The sequence below is a fragment of the Castor canadensis genome, chromosome 14 (assembly GCF_047511655.1).
Source record: "Castor canadensis chromosome 14, mCasCan1.hap1v2, whole genome shotgun sequence".
NCBI lineage: Eukaryota > Metazoa > Chordata > Mammalia > Rodentia > Castoridae > Castor > Castor canadensis.
In genome coordinates, this window is record NC_133399.1 from 115,061,907 (window position 1) to 115,087,438 (window position 25,532).

General features: G+C 48.0%; 1 protein-coding gene across 10 annotated transcripts in view; it reads right to left on the reverse strand.

Annotated features, from left to right (window-relative positions):
• The window catches only part of LOC109696566 (disks large-associated protein 2), a 664,364-nt gene that overhangs the window by 416,741 nt on the left and 222,091 nt on the right, over nt 1–25,532 (reverse strand). Inside the window, exon 1 of one of the 10 annotated variants that reach the window (XM_074055344.1) lies at nt 4,790–5,322. The exons of the other annotated variants lie outside the window; for them this stretch is intronic. Coding sequence (XP_073911445.1) covers nt 4,790–4,823 — 34 coding nt within the window. The 5' untranslated portion in view covers nt 4,824–5,322. Of the gene's footprint in view, nt 1–4,789; nt 5,323–25,532 lie in introns of those variants that run through there. 10 annotated transcript variants of the gene reach the window in all.

Genomic DNA, 25,532 nt, shown 5'->3' on the forward strand with positions numbered 1-25,532 from the left:
GAGCAACTGGAATTGTCACTCATCGCTGACAGGAATGAGAAATGGCACAGCAACCAAGGAACACACTGCTACCATATGATCCAATAGCGTGCTTCTTGGTATTTACCCAAGGGAGGTGATAATGTCTGCCTACACAAAAACCTATGCAGATTGTTTATAGAAGCTTTACTTACAATTGCCAAAACTTGGAAGCAACCAGGACGTCCTTTGGGAGGTGAATGGGTAAACCGTGGGCCATCCAGACACTGGATGTTATTCAGTACTGTGAAGAAATGAGCAACCGAGCTACAAAAAGACACGAGGAACCTTAAGCACATATGACTACGTGAAAGAAGCCAATCTGAAAAGGCTGCAGACTGTGACTGCAAACGTGATATTCTGGGCCAAACTATGGAGACAGTAAAAAGATCACTGGTTTCCTGTGGTTGCGGGGGAGGAATGGTTGGCTAGGGGAAACACAGAGGATCTTTAGACAGCCAAACCATTCTGTATGGTCCCCAATGATGGACACATGTCATTATCCATCTGTCCAAACCAGAGAAAGTACAGCACCAAGAGTCTTGCACGTTCACTGACTGTAACAAAGGGTCTTCTGGGGGGGAGGTGCTGAAGGGGGCAGCACCTCCTGCTCAGTTTTGCTGGGTACCAACACGTGCTCTAAAAAATAGTGCTCTAAAAAATTAGGGAAACCTTAGAACTTTAGGGCACTGAACCGGGAAACTTGAGGTTCTTATCCGCACACTGAGCCTGAAAACAGTTCACTGTCAGGCATGAACAAGCCAGTGTGTAGTAACTTGTGAAAGGCTGATGTATCACCGAACCTGCCTGCCAAAGTCACATTCCTCCTGGTGGTTCCTCCTCCCAGGTACCCTCTCATTGCCAGCTTCTCCTGAACTCACCTGGCCTCGGAGCCATGTATGCTCCCATGGGGAACTGGGCTTGGCAGGGCCCTCTCTCTTGCAAACTTCTGCTGGCAGGACCTCTGGTCAACAGGAGACCAGAAAACCCATAACAGACAGGATGAACTCGTGTCCTGTGGGGTGAACCTCACTTGGGCACTAGCTATTTTCTCAATCTCTCCCTTTAGAGAGTGTCAGGAAGCCAAGGAAGGATGGCTCTGGGATGAGGCTCAGACTTGAACCAGTAGGTACGTGGCCCAGATGTATGGGAGGATGACAGGTAGCCACTCAACCCACCCTCAGAATGACAGAGAGGCCCAGGTCAGCACCCTTCACCCTCAGAGGGATGGGAGAGGCCCGGGTCAGTCCACCCTTGAATGATGAAGAGGCCCAGGTCAGTGCCTTCCACTCTACCTGACATCAGTCACAACGCTAAGCAGGGAAGAGACACCCATTTCCTAACCAAACCCACCAGGAAACAGAACAAGCATCTGTGCAGATCCCAAAACACCTGGGCTCAGGCCCAAGACACAGTCACCTTAGGACCACACTACGTGAGGCCAAGATGCTGGAGAGGTCTGTGAGAAGGGATAGGTAGGTTGGTAGTTATTAGGGAATGTGACTGGGGCCCTACTAGGATTCCCCACTGTCCTCCTTTCTGATCCACAAAAGCTGTCTTTGATGCTAAGCTCCCTTTTCTGCTGGGGTGACTGAGCATGCCATGTTGTTCTCCTTAACCCACCTGTCCTGTCCCAGTGAGCACACACAGGCCCGAGGGACCCGGCTTCACAGGCATCTTGATGTGCAAAGCCGTGCACTCGAGTTGGACGTGGGACTTAGAGAGGAGCCCAGGCCAGCCTGCTCTGAGGGCTCTTCCCCTGATCTGCAGCAACAGATTGTCCTTGGACTCCTAGCTCTTCAGGTGGGGCTTCCTATAATACAACGTGAGGACTCCACAGTCAGGAGTCTCTGGCCCTGAACTACTCCACAATGAACCAAGAATGTGCCTAGATAGGGTGATCAGAAGTGGTGGCCTACAGCACAGAAGCACGGAGTAGAGGATGTATACACCAGACAGCATCGAAAAGGAGACAACAGCAGAACACTTTGATGGTCCTCTGAAAGGAAGCTCACGTTCACCTGCAAATATTCTACACTCAACCATGAAGTGTACCCTCAAGGTAAGTAACTGCCTTTTCACAGTCCCAATCCACAAAATTAGAAGCAAAATGCTTTGTGACAACAGAAACTGAAGGCTCCCACATAAATCTGTTGTCTTCAAGCTCAATGGCATATGGCAAACTTTTAACAAATTCATGTGGTCAGGAAAGCAGTTTCACAGACCCATTCTCCAAATAAAAGTGTTAGAACATTTTTCCTTGATGCTAGTCATAAGAAAAACACGAAATTTACTAACAGTTGTTATCTTGAAATAGTCATGAGTAAAACAATGACCCAATAATTAAATTCTGGCAACAGCTGTGAGACGCAAGCATCGATGAGTGCTGGCATGTACAGAGAGCCCGGGAAGAAAACTGCCTTCGACTACATGGGGCATGGACGGAGGGCACAGTTAGCGTGTGGAGTGTGGTTTGATTCAGAAATACCCCACGCGCTGCATGGAGGTGTCTGGTTTGATCTCAAGACTCAAACACCAACAGAACTGGCAGCGTCCCTGGTGACCGCCTTTCACCTTCTCTGACATCTGCAGACTCCTCCTAGGCCAGCCTTCCCTGTTTCTCCCCGGACTCCACAGGAGGGTGAGATGGGGCTGGGGCCACAGGGACCGTGCTGCTTGGCTACCGCAGAGTGTAGCAGGATCAAGCTGGGGACAGTGTGCTTTCTAACACTGTACTGAAGACTGCAGAGTGCAGTTCCTCGCACGGTGACGGTGTTGAGCGCTCAGCCAGCCTAGGTTGACTCCTTCAGAGAACTCAGTCTAATTTGCTACAGCCTCACTCCCTGAAGAAAAAGAAAGCTGCCAATTTGAATGGTATTGAGACAAAAGTCATATTGTTTCCGAAAACACAACTGCATGGGGCTATGAAGTTAACACCAGTTTAATGAAATGAGTGAGAAGTAAAGTTTATCCGGCATTGTAGTTTGGTTATGAAAGATGTCACCTGTCGTGTTTTATCTTTTCCAGTGAATACTCATATGTCACTTATTTTTGGCTATCTACTTTTAACTGTAAATTGATTTTTTTTAAAGAAGGCAATACTCACTACTCCCAGATATTTGGTACCAAATAGCTGTTGCAGATGGAGGACAAGAATTCAACCTAGTTACACAGTTGCCTGCTTTTCTGGCAGGCATTTGATTGTGCTATGACCTAAAACCTCCCTGTCTCTGCAGTAACTTCCAATAAAACCCTCTGCCTTGGGCCACAAATCCCATTAAAGGCCAAATGTCCTCACTGCTCTGGGGAATTGTGCCGTCATGAGAGCGCTCACTTGGAGAGTGACATGGATGATAGTGATCTAGGTGGAAAGGACTTGTTGCTAGATAAAAGTGTGATTCACAGAGCTGGGGAGAGTCCCACTGACTTATCCTCCTGCGTGAGTAGATTTAGGGCCACAAAATAGCCCATTTTAAACTAAGTCCCTGAAGGGCGACACACCTGAGCTCTGGGAACAAAATTATGAATGAAGTCGTCGATATCCACCTGGAAACAGAGAAGCCAATGACAGCTCCTCTCTGGACAAGCTCAGGCCTTCGCAGAGTGTAAGCCCGGCCTGAGATAACCAGGCCCTTTGTAACAGGGACTCACTCTGAGGCTCACAATTACCTAGTCACCAAGTCAACGGCAAGCCTTCCCTGACAGTTCCACTAGACAGGGGCTGGACACGCCAGCTCTGTTCAGAGAGCTACATATTTTTGCATGAGGAAGAGCAAAAACAAAACGAAACATGTCAGCAGAGCCTACACAGGCATGTGAGGAAGGACCATACTAAGCACACCTCACCTTCACCTTTTGATGTGCACAGGGCCAATGGCTTGCTACAAAGTTCCTGCTGAGAAAGCCCTTCCTGGTGGGTGTGAGCTAGCAACCCGGTTCTCAGGGCCCCTTGGCACCCCACGCACTCACTCAAAAGCAGCTTCATCTGAAGCCTCAGCAACTCCCATGACGCTCACACCGAGCAGGGGACAGTGACTTGATCAGCTCTAAGGGCTGAATCTCCTGCTTTTGAAGGGGCTTTCAGTTCTAAGGCCAGATACAGGCGGCAGCACTTCACGCAGGCATCTCCGCCCAGTGTCTTCTCCTTTCCCTTTCAACCTAGTCAATGCAGCTGGTAAGAAACACAGAACCTTCCACTGCACTAGCATCACAAAGGAGCACTCTCTGCAGGCTTCTCTCTCCATTGCTTGCATGTAAAAACACAGGTTTAATAACTGCAGGTCCCTGGATTTACTCATTCCCACAGGAATACTGAATCCAGAAGCCCAGCTGCTGCATCCCTGTTATAATAAGGCAAGAGCCCAGGCAGAATAGTTCTTGCATGCAGATCGCTCCAGTATTCACTACACATGAAAATAATAGCTAATTGGAGACTGAACTTGTCTTCTTAGAATTACAGGTCTAGTTCTGGACTGCTGTGCAAGATCTCCCCCAAATTATTCCTGGAATTTAAGATGCTCCCTGGATTGCAGGGAGACTGGTCCCCGGCTGCCACCACGTCTATCAAGAGATAAGTATTTTACTTGTAAAACAGTGCAACCCAGGGCTGTCAGAAACAGCAATGAAAAAACATGCTGCAAAGTACCGAGAGGCAAGCAGCTACTGGATTAACTAGTCGAGTGCTAATCAGCTCCTTTCCCTGTGGCCACCACACTAGTGGAAGTCTACATCCAAGGCACAGAAAGTAAGAAATGAGTCATCCTTGACTTACCGAGGTAAGACTCCGGCTGCACTGCTTGCAGCATCCAAATGCAAGAGCCGGCAGCTTCTCAGCACACAGGGAGCCGTGCACACAGAGGCATTTCCACCCCAGTGCAAAGGAAGGAGGCCAGATGACCAAATGAGTATCCACGGTTCAGGTTGGTCACAGCTCCAATTGGGCTGCCACAGCCCTCTGCAAAACCAGCACACTGCAGCACCGTGGCAGGCATAGGATCGCGATGCATGTCCCATATATTCAAGCGTAATAGAAAACATGGATCTGGAGTGGATTCCATGTGGATGTGGGGGCTGCCTGGCACACAGCGGAAGAGGCAGGCTCTTTGCTTGTAAGAGAATTAGCCATGGAGATGGACGCCCTGATTAGCCTGCAGTGTTATCCCCCCGGGATGTCCATTTCAGAGAGCAGGTGCTCTGTCTCCTGCTTTTCCAGATAAATGCCTATAATCTCATTTCACAAACGATCCCTGTTTAGACAGGAACCACCTATTGTGATGATATCATTTGTTCTAGTAGCCATAAATGGGCAACTTCCTAAGAAGCGTCATGGTGGTGACGACACAGGTCTACATAAAAGTGAGTGGGCAGGGTGTTTGCAGAGGCCCGTCCCCACGAGCAGTTCTTGCTGATGGTGCTGCGTGCTCCCTGGTGTCTGAGAAGTTGCAGAGGAAGAGGAGAAGCCCTCCACTCAAATAGCTCAGCATGCAGACAGGGACGAGAGCCAACCTCAGCTGGAGGAGGAACTCCGGGGCACTTTGGGAGGATGCTGGTGTCTACACAGCCCTCCACTTGCCTCTACTGGAGGTGTCCTGGAGAAAATATCCTAGAACACGTTCCCTTCACAGGGAAGGTCTGGGGCCCTTTTGTGTTGCTATTCTTTGAAGAACTGAGGCTCCACCCTGAGGCTGCACACACCTTATACCATAAGATTCCCAGTTGAACAGATGCAAACTAGAAAAGCCAACAAGAGCCTCACGCTCCAATGATCAGCAAACGGACTATTACACCTAAAATACCCACTTCAAGCACATCGCAATAGCCAAGCAGCTGGGATTTATTTATACACACACTTTAGGTACCTCATCCCTCATTTCCCCCGCCTACAAAGAAAATTGGTGTTGGCAACCAAATGAAAGAGAAAGGTTACCAAAGCCAGTCACACTGTGGAGAGACATACCCTAGTATTCATTGATAGGATTCCATATTAAAATCTCTTAAAACCTCCCTCAGCCACTCCAGTGGCCCAAAGAGCTCACTTGGAAAAGGCAGATATTCCCAAGGATGGTCCTGAGACTGACTGGAGCATGAGGACACGCAGTTTGCAGACTAAATTAGACTAGCATGTTACTGGAAAACATATTTCACAGGTTATTTATGCTGTAAAGGTGTGTGCGCTGTGCTTCTCCTTCTCCAGAGGGTTTGCTCGTAACTCAATTTTGAGGGAGTGCTGAGGTTGCCCAGCACAGAAAAGTATCCACGAGCTGAAATCTACACACAGGTCACAAACGTCTACATGCACTATTCATGGTTAAAAGTCCTACACTGGGCCTCCCTAAATCTGCTCATTACATCACACCAAGCTACATTAAGACATAAGCTTGTGTTTCACCTGAGAGCACTCTGGAGACCTTTCTCAGAAAAGCAGGGTGTGCTGAAGTGTGAGTGGGGACAATGCCATGACCACTGGTGCAGGTTGAGCATGTCCCTCTAAATCCTCAGAAGATGGCATGTGACACTATTTGGAAATAAGGTCTTTGCAGACCTTGAGATGAGATCATCCTGGATTTAGGGAACACCATATACTTACAAGAAGAGGAGATGGAAACACAGCATGACCACATGAAGGCAGAGGTGGAGACCGGACTGACAGATCTACAAACCAAGGAATGCCAAGCATGACCAGCAATCACCAGAACTGGAGAAAAGGCAAGGAACAGACTCCCCCAGGACCTCCAGAAGGAGCCAGATGGGGACACTTTTAGTGTAGACATCTGGCCTTCAGAGCTGTGGGAGAGTTAACTCTCCTCTCTCAAGCCACCTGGCCTGTGGCACTTTGTTATGGCAGCTTCATGAACCATAACCGCATGTTGACCGGTGGTTCATGCTGGCTCTCGAACACTCCACCACTGACACCACAGAGAAATTCTTCAAGCCAGAGACTCCAGTCCCTGAATTATCATGGCAGTAGTCTCCAGCTAGTAATAATTTCTGCCTCACTCGAAATCCAAACAGAATGACAATCAGTACTATGACCACATGCTGTTCTCTATGTAGTCCTCACTGCCCAGGTGGATTTGCCCCAGGGAGAGTCACCACCTCCTGACATCTGCTGTTGCCCCCACATCACAGAGTGGAATCCTCTCACCATGTAGATTTACACAGGAAGGCAGGACCAGGGGTAGAGTGCCACAGGAGGATAGGGACAGGGCCGGGGGCAGGGCACCAGAGGAGGACAGGGCCTGGAGCAAGACACCATGGGAGGGCAGGGGCAGGGCACCACAGGGGGGTAGGAACAGAGTAACACAGGAGGACTGGGCATGGGGCAGGGTGCTATAGGAGGGAAGCACCAGGGGTGGGACACCACAGGAAGGCAGGACCAGGGATAGGACTCCATGGGATTGCATTGGCAAGGTACCACAGGAGGACAGGGCCTGGAGCAGGACACATGGGAGAGCAGGGGCAGGAAGTAGAACTACCCTCTGCCTTTTCAACAGGTGCTTATCAGGCACTGGGGATGCAGGAAGCAGAGCAGAGCACACAGAGGTGTGCTCCCCTCATAGAGCTCACACCTTGTACTCAGGGCTCCTACAGTCATGACCCCTGACAACCCCTGACATTGTGCTATTCGTATCTCAGCTCACAGAGGAAGAGACCAGATCACAGCTGAGTGACAGACCATCTAGATCAGAAGGTGACTCCAGAACCCACACTCCTGGAGGATGCGCTGTCGTGTCTCACTCAGAATAACAAGCCAGAGAGTGAGCAGCGGCATACACGGGTGACCCAGTGCTGCTGAACTAGGCTGTGTGAGAACTGCTGCCCATGCAGACACAGAAAGCCATGCTGGGGACTGTGTCTAAGGATTTCACTGCTCAAGAGTGACTTTCAGAGAGCTTTGTGTACCTCCATGTAAGCTGCTGTAGCCACAGGATCCCTCTCTGGCATGGTGCCATTTGTAGGGCTCCAGCTTGTTCCTACAGGTCAACCCACAGGATGACCTCTTTCTACTGCAACCAACCTCCAAGTCCCCTTGAGCAACATGCCAAAACAAGACCCACTGCCTGCAATTTAAGCCAAGAGCATGAAGAAGGTACCCCATGTGCAATGGCTCCACATACCCCTCATTTGGGGACAGAGAAAAGCCACGTAGCAGCCATCCTTCTCAAAACCACCCCGATCCCTGAAATGCACTTCCAATAGCTTTTTTTTTTTTCATAATCAAAGCCTTGTGCTAAGCCACAAGTAAAGGAAAGCACGTGTTCATGTTTTATGCAGCCCGATGTCTGGTTCCTAATCCAGAATGAAGGATTTATGAGTTGGTAAATAGGAGAACCAGAATGTCAACCCTTTTTTTTTTTAATTTCTGAAGCCTTAAACATCAAAGCCTCAACAAGTGCTTTGCTTTGCTACATTAAATTAAAGATTATCTTCCTTTTGTTTTCCTGTTTAACCTCTGGTGTTGGTATCAATGAACATAGTCACAATTGTCAGAGATGAAAGGCCACAAGCTGTTTGCAAATAAATCTCACTCAGAGAAAATTATATCAGAGGCTCTCTGGTTTGCCTGATTCCTGTCCACGTCCTCCAGAAAGACTGTGCTGATGTTTAGAATAGAAATGTCGTATCTTCTTTCAGAGATCGCCATAAGAAATCAAGAGACAGTACAACCCTAAATTATGGAGACAATACACTAACTGCAGAGTTCTTAGGACAATGCCATTTATATTATAGAAGGGAAGAGTGGATAATTAGGCAATTAAAGGTTGATGCTCTTGTTTACACGCAAAAAAACACAATAATTTAGTAAAACTGAAAATCCATGCAGCATTTGAATCTTTGTGTTAACATGAACTGCATGTTATCCAAATTTACCTGCAAGCATTAGAGTGCATTTTAATTTACTTGTGTCTCCTAATAACCTATATTAGTACAAAAGGCTAGCTTTGATTTATCATAAATGAATGCATAGACAATGAGAACTCTGTGCCCCAGTGTCACAATTGTTCTCACTGTGAGTACTTACAGAGGTTTTAAAGAGAAAAACTCAGAGCAATAACTCCACAGTTCAAAGGCATTTGCTTACAGTGAAGTGTACATCTTAAGGTAGCGCTCACCAAACACAGGGTTTAGACTCATGAGTTCTCAGGTTCACTAGACACTCTCTCTCTCTTCAGTTTCCTCAAGAGGGTTTAGCTTTATGATTCATGGAAAAAGGAAGACAGAAGGTTGAAGTAGGGGTTTGTATACATTGAGCTACCTACTGGGCACTCTTAGAAATTTTACAATTATATATAATTAGTATATATTTAATTAATTATATTTAACTAATTAACCACTGAGCTCTAACATGGGTGGTGACTACCCATGCCACAACTGAAAAAGGGCAGGTCTGTCAAGATTAACTGACTTCTGACTGCTCAATCTGGTTCTGAGGTGGTCACTGGCTGAGGTCCAAAGCAAGCAGGTCCTGTGACAGGTATATCACTGTTCCTGCCACTTTCACCTGGATTTGGGCTCAGCACCCATGTTCTCAGAGCCAGGAGTAGGGTTCCTGTGGACTTAGGAAGAAATATAACCCTTCTCTAATGGTTATGCAGCCAAGAAGAGAACAAAGAATGACTCCTTGAAATGCTGAATCAAATTAAGAGCAAAAGGTAAACAAGTAAGCCGTTATCTCCAGCAAGAGAAACTGAAATAACTAGAGCAGAGCAAAGAAGCACATGGAGCAGCAGCACCCAGCCTTTGCCACATGTGCACAACAGTCAAGTAAATTAAACATGGGAGCACACCCCTAAAGAACTAGGGGTGCCGGAGAAAAACAAGGTACAATGCCTTGAGGGGTGCTGCCAAGGCATCCAGACCAACTGTAAAATTATTCCACACAAAACATTCATCTGAGGTCCTTATATCAAAAGCTATCTATAACCAGGAGCAATATGGATAGGTTCTCATAGCCTGGAATTACAATTTTAAAACCTCTAAAATTATTCAAAACTGCCTTAGGAAGTTATGTGGCACAGGCGTAGGCTTGAGTGCTTCCTTGGTCCTGAGATACTCCTACCTGGCCGAGACTGAACCCACCTGTGCTCCATGGCCTATGTTCCTGTCACTACTGCACTCCACACACCCAAAGCTTACCATTCGACTTGCCCTACCACTCTTTTCTGTAGCCAAACAGATAATTCTGTCCGCGACATCTGAAGACCAAGAAGTGCCCTCAGAGTTTATTTTTCCCAAATCCATGAAGTAAGAGTCAAGATTTGAACCTGGTTTGTGAAAGCCTGTGGTCTTGCCTCTCCTGAAAGCTTCTCCAGTGTTGCGAGCTGAGCTTTACTTTGACCACAGGGCCTGCAGGAGCACGGACCACAGGCTTCGAAGGCAGGGGTGGCATCTTTGTAACCTACTTTGTGGGGAGCCTGGAAGGCAAGTAGCTGAAAGGGTTGTTCCCAGTGTTGTAAGCACTGAGAATGAGAATGACTTTGCCTTCAGGTTTTTGAGGGAAAATCCGTGTCAGTGGGACTATTAAATAACCCACATGCAAATCTCCTACATATAATAAGGACAGAATTTAAGTACAAAAATATATTATCTGGCCTGAAATCAAGCAGGTTCTGTAGTATCACCTCCATGGGTAGAGAATCTGAACCACTTATCACACAATTATCTAGACCAGGAAGACGAGGTCTGAAGCAGCTGGATGACTGCAAATCACTGCCCTCAGGTTTAAGGTGAAAACAGAGATCAACTTAACATGGAGCTCAACTTGCCAGAGTACCAAGTTGAAGGTGAAGCCCTTAACAAACTCACCTCATTTGTCTTTCTAAATTGCATCTCGTGGTCTCTTAATGGAGGCTGTGAGCATCCACTTTCACCAAAATGTCTACTCCACAGACTGGGCTTAGTAAGATGCTTTGGAAGGTTGGTCCTTAGAAACATCTGAAACACACGTCACAGCATGGAACTGTTTATCTGAGCATGTGACCTCAACATCGGTTGCCATAGGAGCAAACTACATTTAATCGTGTATGTGTGGTTATTGTTTAGTGAAAACTAATCTTATGTGCCATTGGCTAAAAAAGTCTTATTATTTTGCTCTTGTGGGTTTTTTTTGAAAGAGAGTATTAATGAAAACATTTCAAAATGGAAAATCTTTCTAAGTAAGCTATGGCTTTCTATTTGGGTGTGATTTACTCTCCATCCTCAGAAGTTTTTAATCTTGGCCAACACAATAGCAGAACACTAACACAATACAAAAACCATAAATCCAGATATTCCAAATAAGTCTAATTTCTGTTGCAAATGCAGCTTTGTTTTACTTAAATTAAGCATTCTTATCCTTTCTGACCATTCCTGGGGATGTGGTATAAGAGAGTAACGGTAATTTACTGTGCGTGTTCCATTTAATTTTTATATTTATAAAGAATTCCATAGTAAATGCAAAACCCTATACAAATATAATATATTCTAATGTACTGTGAGTTGGGTTGCCTTAATGATGCCTTCATCCGAAGCTTATGCTTATACAGTGGCAAAACAGACCTAAAAGGCCTAACGGTATTAGCTAACTATAAATCCAAGCTTTGAGGGCTCTTTACTATAGACACTGTGACAGTGACACGGTTTATGAAATGTTGGGCTCGGATACGTGAATTCCAAGCCCTGTGCGTGTCTTTGTGGGTGTGCCCGTCTGAATGTGCTCCAAGCAGGAAAACACAGCAAGTGAATAAGACACTGGGCACCGCACACCCAGGCTCCACTTTCAGCCCTTGTGGTGATGGACAACTCTCGTGGCCATTGTTGACCTGACCAGGAAAACAAGCAAACACCACATGCACTAGTGTTGATGCACTAGACACAGACTTCTTTATACAGAAAGACCCAAATAAAAGTTAAATTCCTCAAAAGGATCCTTTTCATTTTTTGGAGAACATAAACCCAGTAGCACTTGTTCTAAAATAACTATAGGGCAGGAATACATTCTGTTGGGAAGGGAAAACACAGCAACGGTCATGAAAATAAAATATTAAAGTTTTGGTTCTTAAATATCGTAATGTTTTTTTGCTGCTTGCTACCCTGCTGTAGCTACTCTCTTGGTTGCTATGGCAACATTCTGCTAGTACCCAGTATGTCAGGCAGGGAGACCGTGGGCCCTTGACAATTGGGTCCAGAAATTATCCTAGTTCCTACACCACACACGTTTACCGAATTCCTTACGGTCGTCAGACCCTGCTTGCCATTTTCCCAAGCTAATCCGCATCATTCATGAGTCTTTCTCTCCATGAGTTACATAAACACATTCACGTTTTAACACAACTGGCCTTGAGGACCCCAAAGTGCCCTGGTCCTTCAGGATTAAGTTCTGTGGCATGCCCCTCATCCTTCCTCATTCTTCTCTGGTGGCTGGGCTTTCCCATGCTCCTTCATTTAAGAGTTTGTGACTCACTGTATGGAGCAGATAAGAAGCACTTCATTGCACATCATCCTAAACTCCACAGTGGTCTGGGGGCTGCAGTGAGGGTGCTTTTCCAGATTAGAAACTGAGCAGGGGAGAACGCTGAGGGATTTGCTCCAAGGGGTCATCTGTGAATAGGAGAGAAGATTCCACCCTGGACATTTGCAGCTTCTCCAGTATCATTTTACCATTGCAAATGCATATAAGGTATATTTCCTTGTGTTTATAAACATACACACATAAATTAAAGTGGAGGTGTGAGTACCCTGTAACTCTGCAATGATAAGGAATGTTAGCAAATTTGATAATTAAGGCCACATTTACATTTCTCTTGGTAGTAGGTTCAAATATTTGCTTAACCTGGTTATTGCTTGGTTTCTAAATAGACAGGCATTTGGAGAAAGAAAATGGACTTGAATATTCCAGTTATGAATTAATTACCACCAGCTCCAGTCTCCTTGCTGTTGCCCCATGCTCCTGCAGGCTGCCTCTCAGAAATGCTCATGACCTCCCTGGAACTAGTCTTATTGCACTATTATCAGACCCTAGAAAGCTTCTCCCTATAGTTGTCTACATGAATTATTTAAATTACTAGCTCAATTAGAAAAGGAAAAATTGGGCAATGAAATGCCCAGGCTGTCTTTTGACAGGAGCTCATCCTCCTCCCAGGGTCCTGTCCTGTGACTCCTAGGCACAACCACCTCTTCCACACAGTGCCTGAACTATGGAAAATGTTCAAAACATTACGTTCCCTTCATTCCCTGTTTCCTACTGTAAGTCTCAGAGCAAACTTTCCCCAACCATAGGGCCATGCTTCCTTGCCTTAAGAGCAGCTATAAAAGCTGTTTCTCTCCTATGTGGGGTTACAGGTTACATAACTGTACTATTTCAGAGCACTTGACATGGTCCCTTATGCAAGACAAGCCCTGAGGCTTTGTGGAAGGAAGAAATAACTTGATGAAGAAAAAGGAGCACAGAGAGAAGGGAAGGAAAAGATAGCGCTTCCTTGGTGGTAGTGAGGTCCCTGAGAGGTACTGGATGTCAGGTAACTGGAAGATGAGGAAGGAGGCCAGCATTGACACTGGCAGGCTCCGGATGGGCTCGGTCTCCCTGAGGCTGCTGGAAGGAAAAGCATTACTGTGACAGGTCAGTCACCCATGTGTGCCTCTAAGCACCTGGGTTCAGCTGCCATGCTGGGCCCCTGGAAGGCTCAGACTCCCGTGAGCTCCAGGCCACCCAGCTCCTGTCAGGCTATAGATCGCATGCTATAGATAGGTGTCTATCAATGACATAATGCCTGCCCAGAGCCCCCAGCCAGATCTGTGAGAAACCATGCCCTAGACAGTCCTAACAAAGAAGCGAGGGTTCAGCCCAAACACTCTCCACTACAGCAAGTACATTCGTGTGGAAAAGAGCACAACCTATGATTAATGCTGGAAAGTTAGTTAAACTGCCAGGTGCAGGGGCTCACGTGTGTAATCCTAGCTACTTGGGAGGCAGAGAGTGGGAGGACCACAGTACAAGACCAGCTCAGGCAAAAAGTTTGTGAGACCCCATCACTACCAATGGCTGGGTGCAGAGGCATGCATCTGTCATGCCAGCTATGCAGAGAACCATGACCGTGAGAATCAGAGTCCAGGCTGGTCAAGTCATAAAGCAAGATCCTATCTCAGAAATAACCAGGGCAAAAGAGACTGGTGACTTGGCTAACGTGGTAGAGTGCCTGTTTAGCAAGCATGAAGCCCCAAGTTCAGCCCTCAGTACCACTAAAAAAATGAAAATGTGGTTAAGCCTTATTCCTATCATACGCTCAAGTCTGTTCCCTGAAAATGTAATCTACCTATGAACAAGTCTGCATGTGTGTCTGTGTGTCTGTGTTCATGCATGTGCGTGGGGTCATGAGTATGGCTGTTTTCATGAGTGCATGTGTCTGTATTTTGTTCTTGTATGTGCCCGTGGCTGGTGTGTCTGCATTCATGTGTTTGTCTTGGTCATGTGTGTCTGCAGTGTTCATGCATGTGCCAGTGGTCATGTGTGCATCTGTCTTATTCATGCAGGTGCTAGTGGTTGTGTGTGCCTGTATTTATGTGTGCATGTTCATATGTCGTTTTCTTTTTGTGTGTATGTGGTACTAGGGTTTGAACTCAGGGCTTCATGCTTGGTAGGCAGGTGCTCTGTCACTTGAGCCACTCTGCCAGCCCTGTTTTTCTGGGTTTAGTGTTTTTGAGATCGAGTCTCATGAACTATTTGCCCTTGCTGGCTTTGAACCAGGATTCTCCTGATCTCTGCCTCCTGAGTAACTAGGATTACAGGTGTGAGCCATTGGGTCCTGACTATGTGCCTTGTTCTTAAATGGGCCCGTGGCTTGTGTGTGTGTGTATGTGTCCTGTTTGTGCAGTTTGGCTGTGTTTATTTTTCTATCCTGAAAGTGAATCTTGTGAACTGCCTGCAGTGGTTATTTCAGAGTGGTGGAATGTGGAATGACAAAGTATTTTCTGGTTCTCTGCATCTTCCCTTTTATAAGGTAAAAGTATTTGTATAGCCAGAAAGGAAACACGATAAATTCCATTTTTAAAAATGGAGGAGAAAAGGACTCGTTTTACCCTTCCGCTCCTAAATAAGGTGTTTAGAAAGAGACAGTCCAGCAGCTCTTGCTGACCAGACACTCTGACCAGAGGCACGAGGTGGGGAACCCTTTGCAGCGAGCCCGGAGGAAGAGTATGCCTGCAACGTTGGAGACATTAAAGTCACAGAAAAGTCTTTCGTAATTTCAATAAGCTCACAATTCCATTCCAAGTTTTTCCCCTAGAAACTAAATAAGTGAGAAAAATAAAGTCTTATGAATTAAAAACAGAGAGACACCTATTGGTCTTCTAAAAATATTGATGATGTCCTCCTTAAAATCTTCCTCAGAAGTATTTTTATGAGAATGTACCCCATGGTGAGAACGAGCGTCCCAGTGACCAGCACGCAGTCTCTTACCAGTGCTGTTCCGTAAGTCACCACACTTGCTGAAAACCCAGTAGAGCCACTGCTATTCTCCTACCCTTTGCTCTGCTCATGTAGGTTTTAAACACAGTTGTGAAAATCACTTAGTCATATTTATAGGCACATTGAATTTTAAAGTCAGAAAGTCCCTAGAAGAATATATAATGCAAGCTACTAATTTTATAGAGAAAAGAGACACAAAGGGGAAGAAATTTATCCCAGCCCCTCTGGCCTTGGTGGCAGCACTGTGGGCAAGCCACAGCACATGATCCCCGTTGAGGCCAGGGTCACGGTCTCCTGTCCCTCCCAGGTACCATCTCGGTACCTTGAGTCAAAGCATGTGATCTGTGCCCGATTTACTCACATTACACTGCGCAGGTGTACACACCAGGCTTTCATTATTATATTCTAGTAGTAAAAATCATTCCAGGCAGATGAGGCAGGAGGCTGTCTTAGACGAAAAGAGCCCCCTGGGAGAAACAGGTGCCCTTTGTAGCTTTCAGAGCTAAGCTGAGCAGAGAAGCCTCAGCCACCCCTGCCTGTTAACACATGGTGACAAGTTCCACAGTCACAGGTGCTATCACCAGGACAGGCCCTGAGGACAAAAAGCAATGACACTGTAGATGCAGCTAGGTTCCATCCAGTTCTGCAGCCTCCGTGGGCCTTGGTGTTTTTGCACAATGAAGATAATGGCCCCACAGGACTGAGGTCACACAAGAACCTGCTGGGCACAACTCTGAGCAATCCATATGCTCCTCATACACGTCTCATGTACATTTTATGCAGTTTTATTGAGGATGTTTTACTCTACAGAGTTAAGATCAGAGACTGAGGGGTGAAGGACTTGCTAGAAATCAGTTTCTATCTGAAATCATTTCCCAGGAAGGCTGACTCAAAACTTGACACCATGGGGTCCAACCGTCACAGCCAGTACCCAGATGCCTACATGGCCTAAGATTTTCAAGCACAGAAGAAAGATACAATTCCATGTTTCATACATGTAGATTGGTATAATAAAACAGAGAACCCCAAAATAAACCACTGAAATTGTGTTCTGGATGCTTGCCCTCCTCATTCCTGTGCTAAAACTGAGGCCCCAAAGTGATGGTATTAAGATACAGGCCTTTAAGAGGAATAGGCTGTAAGTGTGGAGCCCTTGTGAAGGCAATCAATGCCCAGGTAGAGAGATCCCAGAGAGCTTCTCTGTCCTTTTACCATGTGAGACAGCAGAAGGCACCATCTCTGAGCCAGAAAGCACTCCTCACCAGACTGGATCTGCTGGTGGCCTCATCTTGGACTTCCAGGCTCAGAACTGAGTTATAAGCCACCCCATGGTATTCTATTACAGCTGCCTGAATGAACCTAGGCAGATACCAAGACATTGCAAAGGGAAAAGAGTGTTTTTTCCAGCAAAGGATTTGGGACAAGAGAAAAGCCTCATGACAAAAACAAAGTGAGTTGGTTTACCAACTCACTTTGAATTCATGAAAGTGAATTCAGAATGGAGCTTAGATCTAGCTGTAAGAGGTAAGACTAAGGCTCTTATAAAACAGCCAGGCAGCCAGGTGCTGGTGGCTCATGCCTGTAATCCTAGCCACTCAGGAACAGAGATCAGAAGGACAGCAGTTCAAGAACAGCCCAAGCCAAAAAAAAAAAAGTGAGACCTTTTCTCAAAAAATACCCAGAACAAAAAAGGGCTGGTACAGTAGTGGCTCAAGTGGTACAAGAGAACCCGCCTAACAAGTGCAAGTTCCTGAGTTCAAACCTCAGAACCACAAGGAAGAAAGGAAGGGAGGGAGGGAGGAGGGAGAGAAGGAGAGAGAGAAGAGGAGAGGAAAGAAAAGAAAATAGCAAGGGGCTATGTGACCTTGTGAGCAGAGGCTAGGCAGCAGTTTCTTAGACATGGAACCACAAGTACAAATGACAAAAACAAGAGTAATTGCACATAATAGAAATTCACAATGCTTCTGCTGCAAGTCTACATCAAAAAAGCAAAAAGACAACCCACAAATCAGAAGAGAAAATCTGAAAATCATATAACACTGGTGAACCTTGCCCAAGGGAAGAAGCCAGACCAAAGACGGTCAGTGACTCTGATAGGAAACATACCAATGGGCTGATCTGGGAGTGCAGGAAGTCGGCTGACCCTCCAGGCCTGTGGACTCAGCGACTACCAGGGACTCAGGGTTTCTTAGGGGGAGGGGCATTTGAGTGGACACTGCACAGCTTTGCAAATATCCTAAGATCACTGAATTTTATGCTTGAAATGCGTGAATTACATCTCACGAAAGCTGTTTTTACAAAGTCACATTACCACTTGAATAAAACAGAAAAGAGGAGGTGTGCCAGGCCTTCGGAGCCAAGCACTCACTGTGGATGAGACACCAACCCCAGATGGCTGGGGAGAAAGAAGTGGGATATAAGGTGTACGCCACACCCGCAAGAAAGTTTAACAAGCCTAAACTTCTCACTCCACTGCACTTCTTTCATTGGAAGTTGAGTGGAATTTGCAAAACAGCGTTGAGCTTCCTATGCAAGGGAGTGGAGAGATGGTGTCCTGGCCCATTCACCCACATCTCAGATGGCCTTCTGGGCTACTAATAGAGGACACACGTGTCATGGGCCCCGGTGCAGTGGCCCAGCCTGTAATGCCAGCTAGTTGGGAGGTAGAGATCAAGAGGATCACAGTTTGAGGTCAGCTAAGGAAAAAAGTTAGTAAGACTCCCCCATCTCAACAAATAAGCCACATGCCCTCCGTGTCCCAGCTATGTGGAGGCATAGGTAGGAGGATGGCCATCTGAGGCTGGCTGCCTGAAAAATAACTAAAACAAGGGACTGGAGGTGTGTCTCCAGTGTTAGGTACCTGTCCAGCAAGTGTGAAGCCCTGAGTTCAAACCCCAGTGCTTCCCCAGAAAGCCACAAAAAGCCACAGGAAGTGCTCATGTCCACCATCTGTTATTACTAAGGCCTCTAATTCCTTTTTATTTTCCAGCAGAGGAGGTGGAATCTGCCAGTTCTGTTCAAATGTTCTCCTACCTCTTCAAAATCAGTTATGCATGGGACAGGGGGTGGGCAGGATTTAGGTCACTGGCTGATGTCAAAGGGCACAGAGTAAAGCGTGTGCCCTGGGGGTGCACGGCCTGCCCCGATGGAAAAGGGCAAAGCAAATACCCTTCTAATAGTGGATTCCACGTGCTACCCTAAGAGGGAGCAACCAAACCCAAAGAAAAGGAAGGCAGAGGGATTAAAGGTAGTTAAACTCACATTACGCTCAAAAATCATGTTTCTTTTAGTAACAGCCTGGCTTTATTCTGTGTACACTGATGTGTTGGTGAGTGGACAGCCTGTGCACTGGGGTACTTTCCAGGGTTCTTCAATGGAAAACCTTCCACCAAATGCAATGGAGCATACCCCTTTCTCACCCCCTTCCCAGTAAAAGCCCCAAAGGCCTACATCCTGCCAGTCTTCACTTTGTCTTAACTGCGCCCAAAGCCCTGTGCAGTCCTCAGTTATGGACGTGAGTCGGGGAGTCAATACGCAGACATGCAAACACCCCAGCCACACTGGGTGTCCCTACCGTGAGCCACGGGGCTCCTGGCTTCCTTCTTAAACCAAGAGTTTACTGAGCTCTTGGGACCCCCAGGCACTCTTCTGAGTACCGGCCCTGAAAAGTGAAAAACAAACAGACAAAAGCCCAAAGAAGGCCATCTTTACAAGGGGCTCATAGAAGAGAGAGTAGGAGAGAGTGGCGGATGAGGTGGCACCAGGTAGTGCAGGTCAAAGGGCACGAGTGTCTCGCAGAAGCAAATCGGCTGTGCAGCACAGCGCCTGCACTCAGAACCTCACGCTGCGTGTCTCAACCTTGCTGAGAAAGCAGATCCCAGGCACTCCTCCACATGAAAATCCTGAGCAGCCAAGGCGTGGGGCAGTGCAGCATTCTGTTGGCATGGCAGACAGGTAGGCAGGGGAGGACTGAGGAAATGCCACACCCTGGACCAGTGATTCAGATGGTGGCCCTGTATCCCGACAGCACCTCCTTACATCAAGGTTGAACCAGGAGGGGCAAACAGGATCCAGTGCACAGGTGCCTGCCCTCTTCCTGTCAAAAGCTCAGGTGCCTGACGTCCCACACCCAGGCAGCCACCACACAGCTGTCAAACCACTTGGGAATGGCCTCGGTTTCATGCCACCTATGAACCCCACTCCATTGGAGAGTAAAACCCCAGGCCCTGAAAGCTTTGATGCAGTCAGTCCTCATCCTACTGCCCACCTCACCCGCTGAGGTGCACTTTTGCTTTCCTAATAACTCACTCCTTGCTATCTTCCCACGCTCTGTGGTTCCTTTGCTGTACCGGGGGTAGCACCCTAATCTTAAGACATTGCACCCAAAGAACTGAGGAACACCCTAAACACCAGTAACAATTCCACAGTGAAGGTGTTTCCAAATGAGATGTATGAGATAAATATCTATAATCCTGTTTATCAACTAAAACTAAAGAAAAAACTTTGGAAAGAGTGCTCAGTGCATGCTGGGCCGTGAGCTCTGCACATACAGACCCAAGTAACACAGCCACCTCCAAACCAGAGACAACCGTGGACTGTGACCCCTTATGCAACTGTTTCCCCTACTCCAACGAGCAGGGGAGAGCTGTGCAGACACCTGCATTTGAGAAGAGGAACGGTGGCCAGGTGGCCAAGTCACAGGTGGAACAGGCAGCAAGCTTGAAGTCCAGCAATGCCATCCTGAGGTCCCAGTGGGCCTTTTGGGGGCTTTAGCTCTCCCAGGAGTGGGTTGGGACCCCACCAAAGGGATTGGCTTCAAGGAGTGTGTGACCTGTTTTGTCTTCAAAAGGAGCTTGTAGCTGAAAAGTGACAGGAGGGGCTGAAGGAGCAGGAGGCAGAGACTGCAGAGATCCTGGCTAGAAGGGTGCTACTTGCAACTGGATGCCATTAGGCAGGTGGCACTTAGACCCTGGAGCTAACTGTGGCTTGACAGCCATGTGGGGGGGGGCGGAGCAGAGAGGACCCAAAGCAGGTTCCAGCATGGGCCTGCTCCACATGGCCTTCCCTGTGAAGCCCACTCCATGTGGCCCACTCTGTGTGGTGCACTCCTTGTGGCCTGCGGCCTATGAGATGGGTGTGGGGAGAGGAGCTTGGTCGAGGGCTGGGCAGAGATGAAATGCTGGTGCAGTTGTTTTTATGGCTGGATTAGAGCCCTGACAAGGGACACACCCCTCTGAGGAAGAAGGTGGGGAGAAATCAGAAGATAAGGCATAAGTGTCAAGCTTGGTGTGGACCAGGAAGCTGGCGCCTGACTAGCAAGGGGTGGCCAGAGAAGAGTGGAGCCGCAGAGCACCCTAGCCATCACAGAGAGCCAGGCCAGGTCAATGATGCAACAGGAGTGCACTCTGAGAACTAGGATCCACCCTGGGGTTAGCCATGGTAAGGTCACGGTCACCCTGAAGGGTAGGTTCATGGCACAGAGCAGGCAGAAGCTAAAGTGACATGAGGCCAAGAATGAAAGGGAGAACTCAGAGCAGGACAGGGGTTCCTGGAAGGAGCAGGTAATGTGTGGCAAGAGGGTTGTAAGGATGATGGAGGACAGGCTACGTGGGCCAGGATCACCCCAAGTCTCAGCAGATGACTGGCTGAGCATACAGGGCGAGATGCTGGCAGATCTTCCATCAGGATGGCGGAGGCTGGCTGGGGGCAGATGTGGGGAGGAGAGGTGTGGAGGTGGGCAGTGCACAGTGGGAACTCCTGACTATGTGTGGTTTTCCAGAAAGTCAAGAAGCAGAGTTAGCTTGAGTGTGAGGTGGAGCAGACACTCTGGATCCAGAGTGGAAGAGGAGGCTGTGAAGCAGAGAGAGAAGCTGTCTCCCACTGCAACTCTGGAAGCTGGGTTTGGGCTGTGATCCAGAAAAACAGTCCTGAGTGCCAAAGTCCCAAATGATCAAAGTCCTCCAAGTCTAAGTCCCAGAAGTATAATTCTGAAAAAAGGCTTAAATTTATTTAAAAGCCATGTTCTGACACTTTAAAAGGACATTTATTGACACTTTAGAGACATATCAAGTTGGACACTGGAGCACTTCCTAGGCCCCTTCATGCAATCAAACAGGCCAGAGTAAACACTCAGGCGTACAAGGACAGGCATACAGATGTAACAGCCACTCGCACAAACCCCACCCAGAAACAAGTAAGGAAAAGTGAAATGCATCAATGCACATCACTGTGGTTGATGACCAGTACACTCAATTTTGTTCCAGATGACTGATGACACTGTCAGGGAAAAACCATCAAAAACCTCAGTGGGTCACCCTGCACACACAGGCACCCAAAGAGCCTGTCCCCCCAAACACAAAAGTACAAGAGGTCATCTCTCCACTTGCTGAGGGAGTTTCAATGTTTCCCACACATGAACGATGTCTGCGGCCTGACAGGACACACTGACCCTTCCCGGAGTTCTGCTTCCCTCCCCTCTTGTACAGCCTCTTTTGTCAACTGGCATAGAAGGTTGGGGGATTTGTGTTTCAGCATTTCACAATTGCAGACTTTAATCTTTTGGGGTTTTAATCTTGGGACTTTAGTTTTTAGGGATCTTGATCTTTTGGGGTTTCACATTCAGGACCAGGCATTGGGACTGTCTTCCAGTATTCTGACTGGTAAGGTTGGAAGCCCACTCAGGGCTGGAGATCATGCAATACAGAGAGACATGCAATACGGACAACCCAACTGGGCTGTCGTTTCTGCCCAGCCTGTCCTCTCACTGTGAGCTTTATGCCACCCCCTCACTGCCCAGCTGCCTGTGTGAGGGGCAGAAGTTGGGAGGCTGAATGACAGGTCTGGTGTTTGCAAGAGAACATAACAAATGCAGAGACAGCCAAGTTTTGCCCAGGAAAGTATGAACCATGGGTCCTGTCAGTCCTTCTGTAACTTCACATTTCCCACGTATCCAGAATGATGCTGAGTGACAATTACTAGACAGCAGCTGGGTTTAGTGACTGCCACTTCATCTCACCAAGGCCTATGCAGCTGCTGCCCCGAGCAGGACTGCAGGCAGGGCGAGCAGGATGAAAGGGGAGTGGGCAGGTCCAGCCTCCCAACCAAACTCCAGCAGGAGAGACCTGCATGCTGTGATCCACAGAACAGTAAGTTGGCCTGTGCTCTGAGGGGTGTCCGCAGGCCATTCTCTGTCCTGTGGGAAGCAGCTGGCTTCAAAGAAACCATGAAGCCTGCAGCCAGCATCGAACTGTGAGCAGCTCCACTCCTGCTGTGCCCCTGCCTTCTCTTCTCTCTGCACCAGCATGGCACAAGTGTGGCCTTACTTCTGCACTGCTAATGTGGTGCCTTTCTACATGGAGCTGAAGAGGCCCCTCCCTCCCCTTGGTACCTGAAGCACAGGTGGGTATCTCATGCAGAGACATCTGGACGTCTTACTGTAGGCAACACAGCATGCCTAGACCTTCCCTTCCACTCACACCTGGTCCATCCTGAGAAGGCTGCACCCGTCTCTTCCCCAGCCTCTCTTCCCCACCACCATGGTGTCCTGTCCAGTCTTCATCTCTCAGCAGATGCCACACTTGTGTCTCTGCTGTCACTTCCTGGAGCTCCTTTGTCCCCACCAAACCCAGCAGATGCCCCAATGGCAGTAGCTCCACCCGTGTGCACCCTGCATCCTACCCAGTCCATAGTATGACCTGAAAGACATGTCACCACATCCTTCTTGGCCCATTGCCACATCCTATGGGGTCCACAGTGTGAGCTGCAAGCTGTGTCCTACCTGGTCCATAGCATGACCTGCAAGTCACATCCTATTTGCACAAGCTACAAACTCAGGTAGGATAGGATCTCAGCCTGCACCGTTTCCCTGAGGACCCACAGGTTCCCAGATGCCAGCCCTTTCCAGGTGAGTAATGTCAATCTGTCCACCAGGCTGTCCCCCTTTGTCTATCTGGGAGACACATTACAAGAACCTGAAGGGGTGGCAGTTTCTGTGCTGTGTGTTGTCCAACCCTCCTGTCTTTGGTTTTTCTAACATCCAATCAAGGTGAAAGTATACATGTTGCTTTGTGATCTATCCCCCACTTGGTGGTGAGCTCCCAGAGATATACACCTTCCCTGGCTCTCAGCTCCTGGGGGCCCAGCCCAGTGCCTTTGTATGGTAAGTGCACCCACAAACACCTGCTCTACCTCACTAAACTGCACTCCATGGCCTTTTGCTCCATGGCTTTCTATGCACACCTGTGCAAAACATGATTCCATGCCCACAGCTGTCCTGTGAGAGTTCACTTTTACAAGCTAATAAAGTATGTGGCAGAGATTCAAAGCCAGGAATAAAACGCTATGCAGCCCCATCTGCAAACTATCTTTGCTGAGACCTCTCGGGATGCAGCACAGACCTGCTCTGTGGGAGGCATGTTGCTCTCCTACCAAACCAATCATGACCTTGAAATACAATACAATCCACACTGACTCGTGCTCTGGACACCCCTTCTTTGGAGAGATGGAAGCTGGAGTTCAGACCCCTCACACCTGGGTACTGTGCAGTCCCCATGAGAATGCCAGGTGTGGGTGACACACACTTGGGAAACACTGTGTTTCCCTGTACAGGGTGGTGGTAGACCCATGGTTTGGGCTCCTGTCTCTCTCTGCCTGGGGAGTGCAGTCTGAGGACGCAGGCCATGGAGACTCATAGATCTCTCCAAGGCAGGCGCACGGCTCCATCTAGGGGACACAGTCACTCCAGCAGCCTTTCCTGGAGCCTTGGGGAGAGAAAGATAGGTGCCTCCTGGCAGAGTCCAGCTGACCCTGTGGCAAAGACCATGGACAGCTCTCTCTGAGGACAGCAAAGATGCATTGCATGTGGTCCCCAGTGACAGAGCTTCTACCTCATCACTTCTGTCAACGTGGCACTTTCCCTTCCCTGGATGGTTCTCAGGACTTTATGGACATTCAGATCCCAGCTTCCCCCTCCGAGAAAAGCACAAAAGTTGGTGGGAAGTCGGCTTCCTTCACCCCACACATGAATTATCATCAGGCTTGTACAGCAGTAGCCGTTACTATCTGGTTTTCAAGTCTCAGCACAGATAACATGGCAAACATTTTGAAAGAGGAAACTTTCAGTGCATTGACACAGATGAGTCATGGATAGGGGAGAAAGAGTCAGAAGTTAAAAGAAACACACAAGGGCACAAAAGCACACTCTGTGTCCCAGACAATGCAGGCTGCCATGGGCCTTCTCAGACCCTGAATGCTGTTCAAGCTCCCAACAAGCCAGGGTCCCCAGTTAAGCAGAAGACACTGAATAGCTTCCCTGGAGCAGACAGAAGGGGTGTCTGCAGGCAAGACAGATGTCAGTTCTGAATTTCATGTGCAGGTGCTGTGCAAATGGAGCCCTCACAGCTTCTCCTGCTGGATATTGAAGTGCAGGGTGTGAGGAAGCTGCTGGTCTCTCCTGGACAGATCCACCCCACACAGCCCAGTGCACAGCGCCCTGACTTCCTTAGGGCCAGCACTAAGAAAGACAATGCCGGCTACCTCCAAGTTCTGCAGAACAGAACACGGCAACTGGATTCCAAGTTCAGTGATAGGACAAAAGCGGTCTTTCCTTTCTCAGAACACCAGATGGGTCTGCAGTATGGTTCACATTTAAATCAACCACATCCAGGGTCAACGACAATCTCTAAGGAAGGAAGGGCCACCCTAAATCCCGAACTCAGCCACCATTCAGAACCTCATGGTGCCACTCACTCAGTGGCCTGGAGAGGGTCTGGGCACATCCTGGGGACACTATGCATGGGAACAGCCTGCACTCTGCAGAGCAGAAGCCCAGGAGTCCTGAGTACCAAGTCCCAGCCCCCATCACAATAGGTCAAAGAAGAGACTTCTTCCTGGGAAGAAAGGGCTTATCTTGGAGTCAGTGGTGAACAATGTCTGCTGTCCCCTTGCTAGGAACAGACTGTGACTCAGCACCCCGTCAAAGGCCAGAGACAAGGTTGGTCCCATGCTACATGGCTCCCTTGAACCAAGGTGACCAAGAAATTCCACCCAAATTTCTCCACATGGGTCTTACCCA